The 16,981-nt window shown below is 52.6% G+C and overlaps 1 protein-coding gene across 4 annotated transcripts in view; it reads left to right on the top strand.

Annotated features, from left to right (window-relative positions):
* Nucleotides 1-16,981, top strand: part of SYT6 (synaptotagmin 6) — a 57,499-nt gene that overhangs the window by 32,753 nt on the left and 7,765 nt on the right. For all 4 annotated transcript variants that reach the window (XM_059901155.1, XM_059901179.1, XM_059901159.1 and 1 more), the window contains one exon: nucleotides 12,859-12,979. In XM_059901155.1, coding sequence (XP_059757138.1) covers nucleotides 12,859-12,979 — 121 coding nt within the window. The remainder of the gene's footprint in view (nucleotides 1-12,858; nucleotides 12,980-16,981) is intronic.

Raw genomic sequence — 16,981 nt, 5'->3', positions numbered from 1 at the left:
CAGCTGGAATGTAGTAGAGTAGGGATTTGAACCCTGGGTTCTGCCCCAAACCCCATGCATCCCCCATTGGGGCTGTTTTGCAGCAGAATTGTGATTCCCTCCCTTCTGGTTGGATGAAGAGCCAAGACCTCAGCTTCCCACCAACCCCCCAATTGAGAGTTCTTTGTTGATGACTATTGTGGGTCTGGATGAGGGCCACTGAAATGCCTGGAAACTTTAGAAGGCCAAGGACACTGGATTTCCCAGCTTTGGAGAAGGGAAGGAAGTCAAAACTGATACTGTCTTCAAGACTGTGAAGGCATAATGTCTGCGTTATGATGAAACAGCAGGTGGGAACTAGGAGGGAAGTGTGTAAGTAACCTGGGAGGCACTGGGTTGGACGTCAAGGAGAATTTCCTGAGTTCCAGGATGATGGAACACTGCGAAAGGTGTGAGTGAGATGTCTTTAAAAGAGGCCTCATTTGTTGAGTTTAATGTGGTCCTGCTTGGAAGCTAGGATTGGATGAGTTGACCAGTCACTCGTCGTCTCTTGCTGCCTAGTGGCACGTGGAGTTGTCTTGCTCCAATCCACAAAGATCCTACACCAAGGGAGTGAATCCCAAGATATGATGCTTGCAACTCTCCCAGGAGGCCCACAGGGACTGCAGACCATCCCCTTGCCCCACCTTAAGACCTGAGGAAGCTGGAAAATAAAAGTGAGGAAAATAACTCCAACTCTGCAGGACACAGAGGGAAACACTTTACCTGCCCAAAGTTTCTTCATGAAGGGTTTCCTCCTCCCAGACCTGGTGTCTGCACCCCAGAGAAGTTCAGGTGGGAAGATCCGTGCAGAGAGAGCGCAGGGTCCTTCCACTGCTGGCCCGGCTTCCTCCTCTCTCAGTCTTCTTGCATGAGGCTGTGTCCACTGGGTGAGATGATGACATATAGGTGCATTTCATGAGGAACGGCTGACTGAGGATGCCGGCACGGGCTGGTTGAAGTGAGCAGGAGATGGATCACCTCACAGCACCCGCTTGTCCCCTTTCAAGAGGAAGCAGACTGGGGCAGGCAGAGAGAAGCAATGACTCTGAGTCTCAGAGCCTTCCTCTTTAGGGCTTCTTGCTTCCAGAACACTGAAAAATTTTGCTTTCAAAACCCACATGGGAGGGACTTCCCTGGTGGTACAGTGGTTAAGAATCCCCCTGCCAATGCAGGGCACACGGGTTCAAGCCCTGGTCCGGGAAGATCCCACATGCCACGGAGCAGCTGGGCCCGTGCACCACAACTACTGAGCCTGCGCTCTAGAGCCTGCGAGCCACAACTATGGAGGCCACGTGCCACAACTACTGAAGCCCATGCGCCTAGAGCCCGTGCTCCGCAGCAAGAGAAGCCACCGAGATGAGAAGTCCGCACACCGCAAGAGTAGCCCCCGCTCGCCGCAACTAGAGAAAGCCTGCGTGCAGCAACAAAGACCCAATGCAGCCAAAAATAAACAAATAAATAAATGTATTAAAAAAAAAAAACACCCACACGTGTCGTTAGCCCACCTGATCCTCAATAACCAGGGGCAGAAGGTAGGTGCAATGGAGCACAGTTCCAGAGGAGGCTGCGTGGCACGGAGGAGGAGAACAAGGCCTCAGAGTCAGCAGACGGGAGTCCAGACCCAGACCTGCTCGATCCCTCTGAGACCCTAGGTGATTACTTAACCTCTGTGATCCTCAATATGGCAATAATTGTGGGTTCCTCCCAGGAATGTTGTATGAACGAAATGAATTAAGTACAGTACAATAAGTACCCAGCATGGGCTCTACAAACAAGCAGAGGCTCCATATCTGTCAGTCTCCTTCTCTCTTGACTTTGGCTTTGATCATGAAAAGAAGGAGACAAAGTGGAAGCAACGCCAAAATCCCGGCCAGAGTGTGCGTGCTCAGTTGGTTCTTCTAACTCCACAAGGCAATGGTTCTCAGCCCCTAAGACTTCCCTACAGGGCTTGTTAAAACATGGAGTGCCAGGCCCCACCCCCTGTGAGGGTGGGCCCAATAATTTGCATTTCTGGCAAGTTCCAAGTTCTGCTGCTGTGTCAGACCTTTTTAGAGCGCTATCCAGTTTTCTTAAACCATCTAAATTTGGGTGAGGCCCCTTCTTGCTAAAACTCAGCTCTGCGGCGTGACTGAGGTGCCTAGGGAAAAAGCGAAGGGTGGTGGTGAGCTAAGCGCTCCAGGTGGCTCAGCGTGGCTTTGATCCATTGGAACTTTGTTCGCACCTAACCAAGGAGAAGAGACCCTTCTATGATCCTAACTTTTGCTTGGCAACACTGATATTGAATGACTTTCGTCATACTCCATGTTGCAGAGGCTCTAATAGGGTCTTGTCCAGGGCAGCCTCGGAATCTCCTCGTTTGCCTTATGCTACAAACCGAGGATGCAGAAGAATCACCTGGGAAGCCTGTCAATCATTCGCACATGTAGGTCCCACCCTCAGAGATCCTGACTCTGTAGACCTGGGGCGCAGCTCAGGCGTCAAGTCCCCACCTCCCCAAGTGAGTCCAACTCAGGAGACCTCCAGACCACACCCTGAGCAACAACTTATGACGCTCCACCCTGAGCTGTTACCCACATCTCGTTACCCACAGGGACACTGCCGGACAGACCCGAGGCTGAGGTTATGCAAGGGCCCACACCCGTCCTTTTCACCACCTTCTAACCAGGTGCACCCCAGGAAGCTGAGTTGCTCATTAATTCAACAAATATTGGTGAGCCTGTGTTATTTATTTACCAGGCACTGTGCTTAGTCCTGGGAATATAGTGGTGAGTAAAATACGGGACAGGGACCAGGGTAAGGTAAGCAAGGCACCAAGAGGGCAGAGTGTATGGAAGCATTCGCTCTTGGAGGCATGCGTGAGTGAAGCTAAGAATGAGGGCCTCCACCGCCTTTGCTTTTGCACCCTGGGCGCTTTGGTTTACTCTGCCCTAGTCCTGGCCCTGGTGAAACAGACCCAGTCCCTGTCCTTTGGGAACACACAGTCTAGAGCAGGGGCTGTGGCTTTGGAGGAAGCGGCCTGAAGGATGAGAGGACACCTGCAATGTGAAGAGTTGGGAAAAGAATGATCAAGCAGAGGGAGACAAATGTGCAAAGTCCCGGGGGCACAGTTGAGCTGAAAGAGCCTGAGGGCCTAATGCGTAGTGAGGAGGGCTGAGGCAGGGGGAGGGGGAAGGGTTGGGCCCTGATCATGTAGGGCCCCTGTAGGTCTTGGGAAGGGTTTTTGACTTTTATTCTACCACAGGGGGAAGCCACTGGAGGGTTTCAAACAGAGGAGTGACATGGTCCATCTTACAGTTTTGGAAGTGCTTTCTGGCTGCTGTATGGAAAGCGGGGCAGGAGAACAAAGGGAAGCAGGGGGCCTGTTAGGAGGCTGTGGCATGTGAGCAAGTAAGACAGGATTTTGCCCTCTGTGTGGCGCTGGAGGTGGAGAGAGGTGGGTAGACTCAAGATTGAATTGAGATAGAATTGACAGGGCTTGAGGTTGAACTAAATGCAAAGGAGCAAGGAGGGCAGGCATCAATGATGAGGTCTTGTTTCTGCCTGGACAAACTGGATGGATGGAGGGGCCATTTCCTGAGTTGGAGAAAACACGAGGAAAATGTAAACAGAAGAAGCTCAGAGTTCACCCTGAGCATCTGAGAAGTTTGAATTTCTATGAGATATCCAGGATGGGATGTCATGTTGGACGTATGAGGCTGGAGTCTAGAGGAGAGGCCGGTGAAGGCGCCATAAATTCGGGGGTCACGAGCATGGGGATGGGCGTTAATGCTGTGGGTGAGTGAGGAGAGAATGAGTGTTTAGAACCCACTGCTTAGCGGTAGGGGCGGGAGGAGGATCCGGCAGGGACTGAAAGGGGTAGCTGCAGATGTGGGAGGAGAACTGAACGAAGAGAATGCTTTAAGAGCAGCGTGGGCAACTCCATGAAAGGCTGCAAAGAGGGTCTTCAGAGAGGAGCCTCATCACAGCAAGACCCAGAGGTCTGGAGCATCTGGAGTGTCTGGAGCAGGAGACAGGTGAAAACCTAAACCTTCAGGTCAGCAAAGATATGAAGAAGCTAAAGCCCCCATCACTGGTGGTTCAAGCACGTGCCCTTGTCTGGCACCAAAGCCCTGCCTGTTGGCATCCCCAGGGCACCTGTTTGCAGAAATGTTCCTCTGCTGTCCCAGGAGACTTGCCCCACTCGGACCAGGGCAGCTTCCCTCCTGCCGAGAGCCCTGCGGCCACAGCCCTGCTCGGGCAGAGAGCAGATCACTCACCGCTGAGTTGCCCGCCCTTTCCGGGCGAAACTGACAGCTGTTTGACAGCCACGTGGCAGGACAACTTGAGGCAAGAAATGAAGACAGATTCTCATCATTAAGTTCACTAATGTGCCATTAACTCCTGTCATTAGTGAAGATGGATGGACCAGAGCGGAGGTGAAGTCCTCGACCCTGGCCTCTCACAGACAAGCACCCGTGGTGCAGACTTTTCGACTTGACCAGGCATTGCCTCCATCTCTTCTAGAACTTCCCCAAACTCTGCTCTCCTCAGACTCCTTCCAGCCCCTCATAGCTCCTCTCCCTCTCTACCCACTTTTTTTAAAGTCATTAGGAAGAGATCTGTACCTCCCAGTGTGATTCTGACTCATGGATATTTGCCCAAAAGTAATGGTGCGTGTGAAACACTAAACCTCTTTGCAAGGGTAGGTTCACGAAGGAGAGGCTGTGAAAAAGTTTCCTAAATAAAACCATCTGTTTCCCTGAAGATGTTCAGATAGAGAAACACTTGTCTCCCACTGATGTGCTGTAGTGTCTCAAGGGGTCCCCCGGGACCAAACCCACCGTGAGGGTCTCCCTCACCTCCCTGCTCCCTGTGAGCTGGAGGGCCTCCTTCTCCACGGGCCGGGCCGGGTCCCAGGCTTCCAGTGTCCACAGCACAGGCTGCAGCCAGAGCGTATGGAGTTCGTTGAAGGCGCCTCCATTCTGCTAGATCATTTATTCATAACGCTGCAATGCCCTTGGGGCAGAAAACACTTGAGAGAAAAAGCAGGCGTGGAAGTCAGAACAAATAGAAGCTGCCCCAGCTCCCAGCAGGGAGCCCGAGCAGCACAACAGACACAGCCCGCCTTCTACCCCGGCCGCCCCCAGCATTGGGCGTTCTCCCCAGCCCTGCAAGCCCAGGCCCAAGGAGGAGCAGGGAACAGCCCGGGGCTCACAGCCGGATCCGCTCCCCTCCCCCAGCAGAGAGCTGATTCAGCCATGCGGGCTCGGGCAGCCGGGGTGTCAGTCTCCGCCCTCCTCCGCTGCATCCCCTTCCGCCAGCGGGTCACCAGATCCTGCTGATTTCGTCCCAGATGTGCCTTGCCGGGCTTCAAGGCGTTCGTAACTCCTGTCCCCTAGGCCATTAGACCCAGGGGCCATGGGAGACACCCCAAGTCTGACCAGAGGAGTGAGAGGAGGTGACCCAAGAGGAGGGAACAGGACAGCTGGGCTGGAAAGAGGAGTGTTGTCCGGGACAGTCAGAGGGAGGGAGAGGTTATTTCAGGCAGTGGAAAGAACAGGGCGAAGGCATGAAGGTACAAAAGAACCTGGAGGGTTTGGGAGGGGCAGTTATAGAGAGGCAAGATGCCGTAGTGCCTGAAACTGTGGGCTCTCGAGCTTGGCTGCCTGGGGTCACATCCCAGCTCCGCCAGGTAGTAGCTGTGGGCTGGGCCAGAGGCATAGCCTCACTGCACATCAGGGTCCCCATGGAGAAAAGGCAGATAATCATAAGGCTTTTGTGAAATTTATATGGCTCCGTACGTATGAGCACTTAGGACAGGACAGCCCATAATAGGGCACCTGGACCAGAATGGTTGGCAAGAAAGGCAAGGGCCAAATCATGAAGGAACCTGAATGCCACACAATGCTGTGGGTAAGTGATTTTCAAGCTGACTCCTAGAAGCTCCAAGGAGGGGTTGAAGGTAGGAGCTCTGGGTGCTTTGTCTCTAAGCCACTTTTCATCCATTGTATATATTTGGACTTCTAACAATATTTCATTTGAAGAAGAGTTTTCCAGTTACAAAACAGGTATGGAATGGGGAGCCACTGAAGGATTCTGAGCAGGAGAACGACCCCCTGTTTATAGCAAGGAGGATAGATCAGAGGGGTCGGGGGGAGGGAGTCAGAAAGCTGGGCGGTCCAGGCGAGAGCTGGTGCGGGTCAGAACTAAGGCAGTGCGGGCGGGAGGGGAAGAGAGGGCCTCGGAGTCTGCGGACTCTTAGGTGGCAGAACAGCATGGCGGAGTACCTGACTGGGTGTGGAGGCTGCAGGCGGGTGAGGAAGCTAGGATCCTTCTGGCTTCCACTCTTCCCCCGGCCATCCATTTTCTGCAAGCCTGCTGAGGTCCTGCTTTTCACAGGGGAGAAAATCCAAACTTCTTTCAGGGCCTCTGAGACCTGGCCCTGTCTCCCTAACCCGGGGCTCCCCAGCACAGCGCCTCTCAGCCACGCCGTGTGCCACTCCCGTGGCGCTCCTCACTGTCCCCTCCTGGCAGGCCACCTCCCCCACCTCAGGTCAGACCGGCCTCCTGACCACTCTGTCTAAACTGCCCCCCCCCCTCCATTCGCTACCCTCTGTCCTGGCCCTGGTTCACCCAGCACCTTCGGATACTCTCTTGCTTACTTTATTTTTGTCGCCCTCCCCCAGAATATAAGCTCCTGGAGGGCTGGGACTCCGTCTGTCTCACCACTACTGTCTCCCCGTATTTGGGAACCTTTAGTAGGCGGGTGACGAATGAATGACACACGTGAAGATGGTCTCTGGTGTGGCGGTCTGGGTGGAGGGTGGTGCGGTGGGCTGAGAGGGAGATGGGGCAGAAGACACCTGCAGGGTCAAGGGCAAGCTGCTAGGTGTGGGCCCTGAGGCAGACACGGTGGGCCCTGCCCTGTTCACAGCCTTGTCTGGGCTGCTCTTGCCCACCCTGTGTCCACGTTGCCCTCTAGCCACGTGGGACCTCCGCGCCTGCCCCCTGTGTCTTTGTGCGCCCGCTGACCCCCTGCCTGGAATGTGCTTGCTTGTTTCTTCTGCTGTCAGCTCCTTTCACTCACCTCGCCGGATCCTACCAAGTCTCACCCCCTCTGGGAAGTCTACCCTGGAATCCCTCGCAGAGTTTATTCCTCCCTCGTCTACCTCCTACATCTGTCCACACCTCTCTTCCAGGGCTCACTGAGCAAGCCAGATACCACTGCTTACCCACGTGCCTTTCTCTCCCCTGCCCCTGCACCAAGACTGTGAACTCTTGATAACAATAGTCATTGTAGTTATAATAATTATAATAGCAACTAATGCTTCCTGAGCGCTTACTCTGTGCCAGGCACTATGCTAATCGCTTTACACAAATTACCTCGCTTAATCTTAACAGTCCTAAGAGGTAGATACTGTTATTAGCCCCATTTCACAGATTAGAAAACCAAGACCGTGAGAGGATTAAAGTAAGCCACACTCCTCATAAACGTCAGAGCTGGAACCTGGACCCAGAGCGGCCTGACCCCAAATCCATAGGCTCAACCATTCCTTCATCAAGCCAGTATTTCCTGAGCTCTTACTGTGAATCAGGCCCTGGGCTAGACGTGGGGGGTTGATGATGAGTAACACCAAACCCTATCCCTGCTCCCAAAGAGCCCACCATCTAATGAGGACACAGCATTCATCATATAATCCCCACAATCAAGGTAAAGGTTACGGTCGTGGCGTGGGCTCTGAAGAGGTCTGGGGGGCTGTGGGAGCGGTCCCGGCATCCAGCCTCCACATCTGACTCACCTCTAACCCCACTTCCAAGCCCCAGGCCCACACAGAGGGATTGCTCACTGGCCGTTTCTTTACCCATTGGAGCCAAACTCGCTTCCACCCCATCTCTCTTCCAGCCCCCCCAGCCCCAGGGTAACTGAACAGCACTTCCTGCCCAGTGCTTCAGAGATCCTTTTACTCTCCTGTGGCTTTTCCGAAAGTGTAGCGGATGCTTCTCTGCTGATGATGGGAAATTCAGACAAGCCACTTAATGATTAAGAGACTAGAAGTGTTCTCTAAGAGATGGGGAAGCATCGTTCTTGTTTCACTCAGCCTGGATTCCCAAGACGGACGCTGAGGCATTGACGCCGCTCATTGCCTATTTAGGAGGAAGAAGGCTAGCCCTGGAGAAGAACAAAAAACACTTGGGGGGCATTAGGAACCGAAGGAATGAGTGTCTTTGAATTTCAAAACAAAGTTGCTAGATACCTTGAGGTGGGTAATAGACAGACACCACTTAGGCATCCTTGGGCCATCTCAATTGATGATGCCTGACGATGGATTTTCCAGTTTGAATGCTTGGTTTTTATGGCTGGCAGGGACCTTAAGGCTACAACATCTAGTGCAACGCCCTCAGTTTTACAGACCGAAGCCCAGAGATGTGAAATGATGAGCCCGACATCTCTGGGCTAGTTAGTGGTGGAGGGACTAATGCCCAAGTCTCCGGACTTGTGGTTCACTGCTCTTTCCCAGGCAGTCCACGGATAGGAATTTTTTTTCTATGCCTAGGGCTGTGTGAGTGCATCAAGGGGAGAGAAGTGCTTTAATGAGCTGTTGCAGATGGGCAGCTGGGGAACCAGCAAGGGCAGTGTGGTGCAATAGATGGGCCTTTACAAATCTTCCTGCCCAGACGCCTGGATACTGCAGCCAGGGGAGAGTGCTACTATAACGCGCAGCAGTGTAGCTTGAGAGGCTGCGTGCATGTAAGGACAGACTGCTCCAGGAGCCGACATCCTGGCTGCAGGCCTACCCCCTGCAAGCATTAGCCAAGACGCTAACCAGCCGCTGCTGGGCTCAGACCCACCCTGTCAGCCCCTGGGTTAGCAGTCGAGAGGGCCAACTTGGATTCTGCTGCTTTCTGGACAGCAGTGACCTCCCCAGCACCAGGGAGCTCCTTACCAATCAGGGGCCCTATGGTGGCCTCCCCTGACAGAGGGTGAAGATGAAAGCAATAACACACTGGCTGTTCTGCAGCCCCTGGTCACCCCTGGTTTTATTAAAGCCAAAGTCGCGAACATCCCTAATGAGGATAAAAGGCTGGCAAGGTGCACAGGATCTGGGGCTGAAACCCCCTGAGAAAGGGGGTGGTGCCGAGAGAACCCAGGAAGGCTGCCCATGGGGTCAAGCTGGGCCCGGCTTTGCAGAGAGGAAGGTGGCAACCAGGAGGTGCTGACTCTGTTTGCTTAGCTCCATCTATTTACTCAAAAGTAACCCATTTATTTTCCTTTATCAAATAACCCGTCCTCTCCTGCCTACCTGTGCAGGGGAATTAATACCCACCTTGATCCATGGAGCCAAGGGCAGCTATCTTGCCATCAGGTCCAGCGAGGCCCGATCACCCACAGCAGAAGGTCCTGGACTGGGCTTCGGGCCCCCCGGCCCCAGTTTCCTCTCTGCGTCCAAGTCGTAGGGGGATGTGGGCTCACGCCCTTGGCCTGTCCGGGCCCAACGATGCAGGGTGGGGCTCACTGTTCGGTGCAGGGACCGGGATGGGGGTGGGGGGTTCCAAACCTCGCTGCAGACTCAGCACCACGAGTGCCCCCAGCTGCCACAGTTCTACCACAAAAGGAGGGGGCCCGCTGGGTCGGTGCTCTCCCTGGAGGGAGCCATCCGTGAGGGCAGCCCATAGCTCCCCAGGTGATACCGTTCACCCCGAGGGATCTCCCACATCCCCAGGCAAGTCTCCCAAGCTCACAAACCAATCAGCTCAGACTCCTGCGACAAGACAGCCTTCGAAGGCTACAGAGTAGCCATGTGGGGAAATGGTGACAGCAGCCTTTTGTTCACCCCCCTCACAGGGGGGCTCTAGGAGCTTCCAGATTCCTTACCAGGGCCCTAACATGATCCGGGCATGTGTGTAGCTCCTCTTGTGCTATCGGGCACCCCTGAAGCACAGCAGGTGTAAAGCAAAGCCCCTGCCCCTAAGGGGCCTCCAGTCCCTGGACGGCATGGGAGGGCCCAGCTGCAGCAAGGCAGGGACTCGGTAACCCCTGTGAGCAGCTCAGGGACAGAAAGTGCTGCAGGGGTGTAGGGGAGATATGCTCTGTGTGGGCTAGACCCTGGGCGGGGATCCCTGTGAGAGGCATGGCCCTGGGCCCTACAAGATGCATGGGATTGTCCAAGCAAAGATAAGAGGAGGAGGCATTTTGGCCAAAGGGACCAAAGATATACCAGCCAGTTGGAGCACAGGGTTGGCATAGAGGAATAGAGAGAAATAATCAGGTGAGGAGGGAAGACAGGACCCAGTTGTTGAGGGTTCGGAATGCAAGCTGGGAAGATGGGCCTTGATTCCAGAAGCCGAACAAGGGGAGCCACTGAGAGTGTGCAAGCAGCAGTGCTGGCCTATGAAAGGCTTAACTTCACCAAATAGTCATTTCCTCCTGTGTGCAGTAGGGATACTAAGATCACCTAGCTCACAGGGCTGTGGTGAGACGGAGATAATTTAGCAAAGGATTTGGCGCCTGGTACGCATGCAATAACCTTGGTTCTTATTCCTGTTATTGAGTCTGAAAGGGTTTCTCTAAGTCTGGGCAGGATTGGAGAGTTACAAGGAAATAAAGGGAGCTGGGGGCCTCCTTGTACCTCGGTGCCCCCGCCAGAGATGGAACATTCAGCCAGGTGCTCTGCTGACCCGACCCCTGCTGCATGAGGGGACAGTCATACACCCACAGCACCTGTCACGGGCCACTTCCTGTGTCTCCCTGAGGGAGAGGGAGATCCTGGTGCCTTCTTTTAACCGGTTACACCCCACTAAACATGGTGCCTCTAGCAGGTTCTCAGCAAATACAAACAGAAGAACAGGTGAAGTTGTGGTCTAAGGTCTAGAGGAGCCAGGGTTACCTTGAGATGCTCCCTAGGTGGGCTGGGAGGGCGTTGCTCTCCTAAGGGTCGGAGTCCAGCTGTGTCTCCCACCAACTACGCAAGCCTGGTTGGGCCTTTACACCCAAGTTTAAACACTGAGTTCTCTGTGAGATGGAGGGAATAATGACAATGCACCCTGCCTTGCACAGTGGCTGTGAGCCTCAGAGGTGGAGCTGCCCATCACAGAAGAGCTTCATGGGGCACAGGAGCTCGTGGGTGTTGGTCTTGGCTCTTGTGCTGGGGTGGGGGTGGGGGGGTAGCTCTCTCTACTGTGTGTCCAGCTCTGCCCCAGCCAGACACCACCTTCCACCTCTCATACCCACCCCCAATAACCCTGCCCCCTCCACCTCTTCACCCAGGGAGCCGGGAGGATTCACAAGCTACTCCTGGGATTTGATTCACCAGTGGGTTAAAAAAGGACAAATCCTGGGCTAGGGAAAGGGTGGGTATCAGTGCCACCTAGGGGAGAGCATTGGGACCACAGGCTCTGGAAGGGGTGGTGGGTTATTCTCCAGGTGAGGCCAAGTATCAGGGGTCTCTTGGAGTCCCCAGTAGAGGGTGGTTCTTTGTGAGGAGAAGGGACAAGAACCTTGGAGCCACCCTTGACTGCTCTCTTTCTCAAAAGTCACCTCCTCCAGGAGACCTCCCTGGCTAGCCTGTCTAAAATTTCAATAACTATGGCCTCACCCATGAGCATTTCATATCCTCTTTCCCTGCCTTATTTTTTTCTCCTTGATCCTTTTTACCAACTTACTTACCATCTTTCTTGTCCTTTGCCCTATTAAAATGTAAGCTCCGTTAGAGCAGCGATTTTTGTCTATTTTGTTCTTTTCCATATCTCCAGTACCCAGAGCAACACCTGGCACATAGCAGGTGCTCAATTACTACTTGTTGACTGACTGAATGAGTGAACAAATGGATATCTGCATCTGAAATCAGAGCCACCCCAAACCCCGACCTCCTCTTCTTCCACCCTGGGTCTGGGAGATTTAAGAGAGGAAACATCTCCATGGCTTGGAGCCCCACATCAGCCTCAGAGCCTGAGGGAGAGGTTTTGCAGTGACAGCACCCTCCTCCACCAGGCGTGGAGCAGGAAGAGGAGACAGTCCAGCAGGGTGCTGTTTAATTCTACAGCTGGACACGCTTACCATCTTTGACGTTTTCCTTTTCCCTGTTGCTCAGAAACTTCCTAGGACTGGGATCCCTGGTCATGATGATTCTAGGGGGCAGGAGGGGCAGCAGAGTGTGTGCTTCATGCTGGGTTCACTTCTGAAGCATGACCACATTTAAGGACAAAGCGGATCCAAGACCTGGCACAAACTTGGAATGACGAGTGTACGTCTTCTTGGTCAGCACCATATCCTGGGCAGGTCCTGATTCCCTGTGCTTCCACACTGAAGCCCGGAAGTTGGAGTGCTAGATGTGTTTCAGGAGAGGCTAGGAAGCTGCCAAAGCAGAGGGACTCACAAAGAATGACTGAGCTGAGAGCTAGAACCAGATATGTGGGGAGAGGGGACCCCTGATGGCCAGAGTGGGTCTTGTACAGAATACTGTCATGACCCCAGGCCAGGCAGGGTGGGGAGTCAAGGGGTCCAGTGACTGAGAAGCCTAAGTTGGAGAATAGGGCTGGACCCCAAAAGGCCTGGTGGTCTGGAGGCTGCAGCCAAAGGGCATAAGTAGGGCAGGTGAGGCCAAAGCAAGAGGGGGAGGACCAGGACCAGAGTCTGATCAGAGCTCAGAAGGAATACTGAGGGGGACAAATTCTGCTGAACAGCCAACGTTGTTATCATTGCCTTTTATACCCAGTGACTCTCAGCACAGAGGCCAGAACGTCAGGCCTTAAAGACATAGCACTCTCCCTCAGAGAGCCTTCTCCTGGGCTCCGGAGTGGCCCTGCAGCTGCACTGGAGCTGCGTGGCCCTCATCTGCCCTCTTGTCTGCTTCTTTGCAGGAAAGCGTGGATTTGGGAGAGATCATGTTCTCCCTCTGCTACCTGCCCACAGCAGGCAGGCTCACCCTCACTGTGATCAAATGTCGGAACCTCAAGGCGATGGACATCACAGGCTACTCAGGTACCTCTCCTACCCAAGCACTTGCCAAGTGGCCTCCCAGCAGCCCAGATATTAGGATGTGGAAAGATGTTCAGAGAGAAGGGGGAAGAATTGTCAGTATTCTTCGAACAGGAGCACGGCCCTGAAGGCAAATGGCCTGGCTTTGAATTCCAGTTCTGGCTCTTCCTTGTGGTGTAATGCTTTGGTTTCCTGATCAGAAAAAAAAAAAAACCTTACACAGGTTGCTTTAAGGATAAATGAGTTAATTCACATAAATGCTTAGAAATGTGCCAGACACATAATAAGCAGTCAGTAGATATTAGCTATTACTATCATTCTTTCTCTTTGAGGATGGAGAGAATAAGAAGCAAATAAATAGGAGAAAAAAATTAAGGAACATCTTTCTAGTTTGTGTGAGGCCTCAGGACATCCAAGGGTTATGTCAAGTTTGAGTGTCTTAAGTGTTTGTAGGTCTACGCAGCGACAGCAGCCCTGCAGACTGAGTCAAAGGAACAGAGGCGCTGAAAAGCAAAATGCACTTGTATTTGAGGTTTTCCTGCAGGGCTCTGGGCCTCTGTCTCAGCACCAGGAGAGCTGCTAGGTACAGCAGGAGAAAGAAGTCCTGTTCTAGCAACCGAGGAGATGCTTGTTTGGATGCAGCCTCAGAGCCTGCAGCCTGGACCCGGTGTCAGAGGTTTGATCCTTTTCCACAATTCTGCAAGTCATTTGTCAGAGAAGGTTTTTGAGTTTTGATATAACAGAGGAGTCCCAGGAGCCTCCTTCCCCGTGTCAGCTCAAATTAGCCCAAGGGATGGCGTAGAGCATCCCCAAGAGCCGGCACGTAGAACAACCTGGGCTGCACTCAGTAGCAAATGCAGGGAAAGGCTTGGCTTGTTTCCCTGGACCCCTACCCAAGAGGCTCTTCTGGAGATTCCAGTTAGCAACATAAATCCACGCCAGAGGTGACTCTGAACTTGGCTGGGAGTATATGGAAGATTTTTCCTTTTACTCATTAATTATTTCCTTAGTGTAACCACAGTTGCCATAAAGAGGTGACCGTCCAGCTGAAAACATCTGGGCCCAGGCCCAACTTGGTGCATTTGGAAGAAGATGAGATATTAGGCCTTGAAATATGAGGTTTCAGGGAAGGGTGGTCAAGAAACGCTGAAGTAAGGTGTTATCAGTTGTGGCTTTGAAGCCCTCAGAGCCTCTGCTCCCAGCCCGCACTGTCTCTCTGCAACACTCATACCTTCCAGGCCAAAAGCTGCCCCAGGTAGCGCCTGACCCAATGCCTCTAGCGCCTGCCCTGATGCATCTCCTTCCACTGAAGCTACCACCACATGTCAGGATGTGGTGAGCAGCTTAAAGAACCTCTTCCAACACGTGCAAAGCTCTCAGGCAGCAGGAAGCTGGCTTCCTCCAAAAATACAACCAATGTAGATTTCATTTTAATATCAAAATAAGTGTGTGCAGGGACGGAAATTCACTGAGGACTCTCAAGACTGCTGAAGGAAATAGGATGTTGCTACCCAAGTCCCCACACTATCTCCTCTGGTGTAGTTAAATTGATGTGCTAGAGAGAGAGCTTACAGCGAAGCCGCCAAGGTAATCGTAAAGGCTGTTCCACATCAGAGGGTTGGGGGTGAGAGACTTTTCTCACGCTAAGTTCTAACCTCCCTCTCATGATTGCCTCTCTTTTCTACCTGGGTTTGGAATCTGGTATTAAATCTCAGCTTGATTCTGAAAATTCAGGGGTCCTCTTTTTGCTAGGGATTTCTATTTTGTTCACTGAGGTAAGCAAGTGTCTGGGACAGTTCACGGGACACAATAAGCATTGAATAAGTCTGTATTGAATGATGAATGAATGAATGAATTTATAGGATAAAGAACTTTGTCAGAGGGTGATGCAGTGGGGACACACCTGCCAGGGGCCTCTCAAACTAGATCTCCTGTTTTGGAGGATAAGTTTGAAGTTGCCTTCAGCCCGGACTGCTTTGATGTTGGACTAAACTAGGGAGTGGATGGAGCTCATTAATTGCCTGTTCTTGATTTATATGACTTTGACCTCTAAAACCAAGGATCTTCCTATTCTCCTTGATCTAAACTAGTCGTGAATCAATTCTTTAAGCCTATCCAGTAGAACCATGACAATAAAAAATAATAAAAAATAATAATAAGGATCAGTATACCCCAAAGGAATGGTGAGTGAGTAAACACACCCACCTCTGCCACATCTGGTCCGTACTGCTTTGAGTCTAGTGGTTACAAATGTAAACTGTGGAGTCAGACCTAAGTTGAAATCTTAGGCAAGTTTCCTGATCTCTCAAACCTCAATTCCCCTATTTATAAGAGGGGGATGATGAATATTTTATAGGGTTGACATGAAGTTTAAATGACATGATATGTGTAAATCTCTTAGCGTGGTGCCTGGCACATAGTGCATGCTAAATTATGATGGCCCTCATGACGATGAGGCTGAAACACACTGCTGGTCTTTGTGTCCCCTCCCTCAGCTGCGTAAACATCATAGGCTGCTAGAGGGGAAAGGGCCTCAAAGGTCGTCTGGAGCCAGCATTCCGTTAGAAGCACAGGCTTCTGCCCTAGAGCAAAAACCCGAAGGAAGAGCCCTCTCTCTGCTTAGCCTCTTGGATGATGGTGAGAGTATGGGTTCCTTCAAGGGAAACACCCACTGACTTTTATAAATTAGATATGCCTCATACGAGTGACTAGAGGTGGGGAAGGAAGCTGAGAATTTCCCAGCTAATCATCAGGCATTTGCCTAGTGGCCCATGGGACAGGTGGCTCTGTCACATCTTTCCGAGCCTGGCGACATGGAGGTTTGCTCTGCTGTGGGCGTGTATGGAAACAGGCATGGCAGGGGATGAGGCAGCACTTGAGCAGCCTCAAGCCTGAAGACGCTTTCCAAGGCAATGTTCACACTTCAGGAGCATAGAGGTTGCCAAGTTAACAACAGGTCTCGGAGGTAGCTATCCCACCCATCTGCTTGGACCTAAACACTGTCCGGGGCGTATCCATAGAGAATGGAGCTTGCGGACACGAGAAAGCTATCTCACAGCAGTTCTAGGAACTCCTCCTTCGTTTTTACTGAACATCATCCTGAGAGAGAACCCTTGCAAATGGGTTGTCAGAGACAGCAGGGTGATTAAACACCTCATGGTCTCCCCAGGTCCCCCATAAACCCAAGTGCCCCCATGGCTAAGGCACAGCTGCTGCTGTCACGTTGGAGAGTCCGCAGCACATGTGGGCATCTACAGAACTGCCTTTAAGGCTTGAGTTTCTGATCCCATGTCACAGCTCTCTGTAGCTTCCCTAAAGCTGTGTACCTCTTCTGCCACCCGAACAATTCCCCAGGGAGCATGAGCGCCTCGTTGGGTACTTGGGTGCCCAGGAGTTGGAGCCATACGCCTGTGAATGAGGAGCTGGGAGCGGCTGCTTGGTCCGCACCTCCTGACAGAGTCACAGGAGCCCTGGCTTCTGGGCAAGCAGGTGTCTCAGCACATCAGTGTCTCAAAAGCTGTTATTACCTGTGAGTTGCCCTCCCGTTTCTTGAGTTGTGCAGCATTAATAACAATTATGACAGTGACTGAGACACCTGAGCGATGAGATACAATCGGTGTCACTTCACTTGGATGAGTAGAAAATTTCAGGGTAGGAAGCTGACCATGAAATACCCATTCAGAAAACTAAAGAAGAGACAAGGATGGGAGGCACATGGGAGGTCAGTAAAAAGACATCTCCTCGAGGGCTGGAGAGATTCCAAGATCCCACTGAGAGATGAAATGGCAGCCGGCCACCCTGAGTCCCAGGAGGCCGCCTCACTCACTCCCCCGACCACGGCCCCCTCCTCTTCCACTGCCCAGAGTGGGCAGGAAACAGCTTCCAGGGAGGCAGAGAGCAGGGCTCCTACCCCCTCCCTGATGCCGGATGGAAATGAGCTTGATGGGACAATGAGACCCATAATCCTGTCCTCAGGTAGGGAGGACCGGACAAGCATCATGACTG

The sequence above is a fragment of the Balaenoptera ricei genome, chromosome 1, assembly GCF_028023285.1.
Source record: "Balaenoptera ricei isolate mBalRic1 chromosome 1, mBalRic1.hap2, whole genome shotgun sequence".
Classification (NCBI taxonomy): Eukaryota; Metazoa; Chordata; class Mammalia; order Artiodactyla; family Balaenopteridae; genus Balaenoptera; species Balaenoptera ricei.
This window is presented reverse-complemented; position numbering and strand designations above follow the sequence as displayed.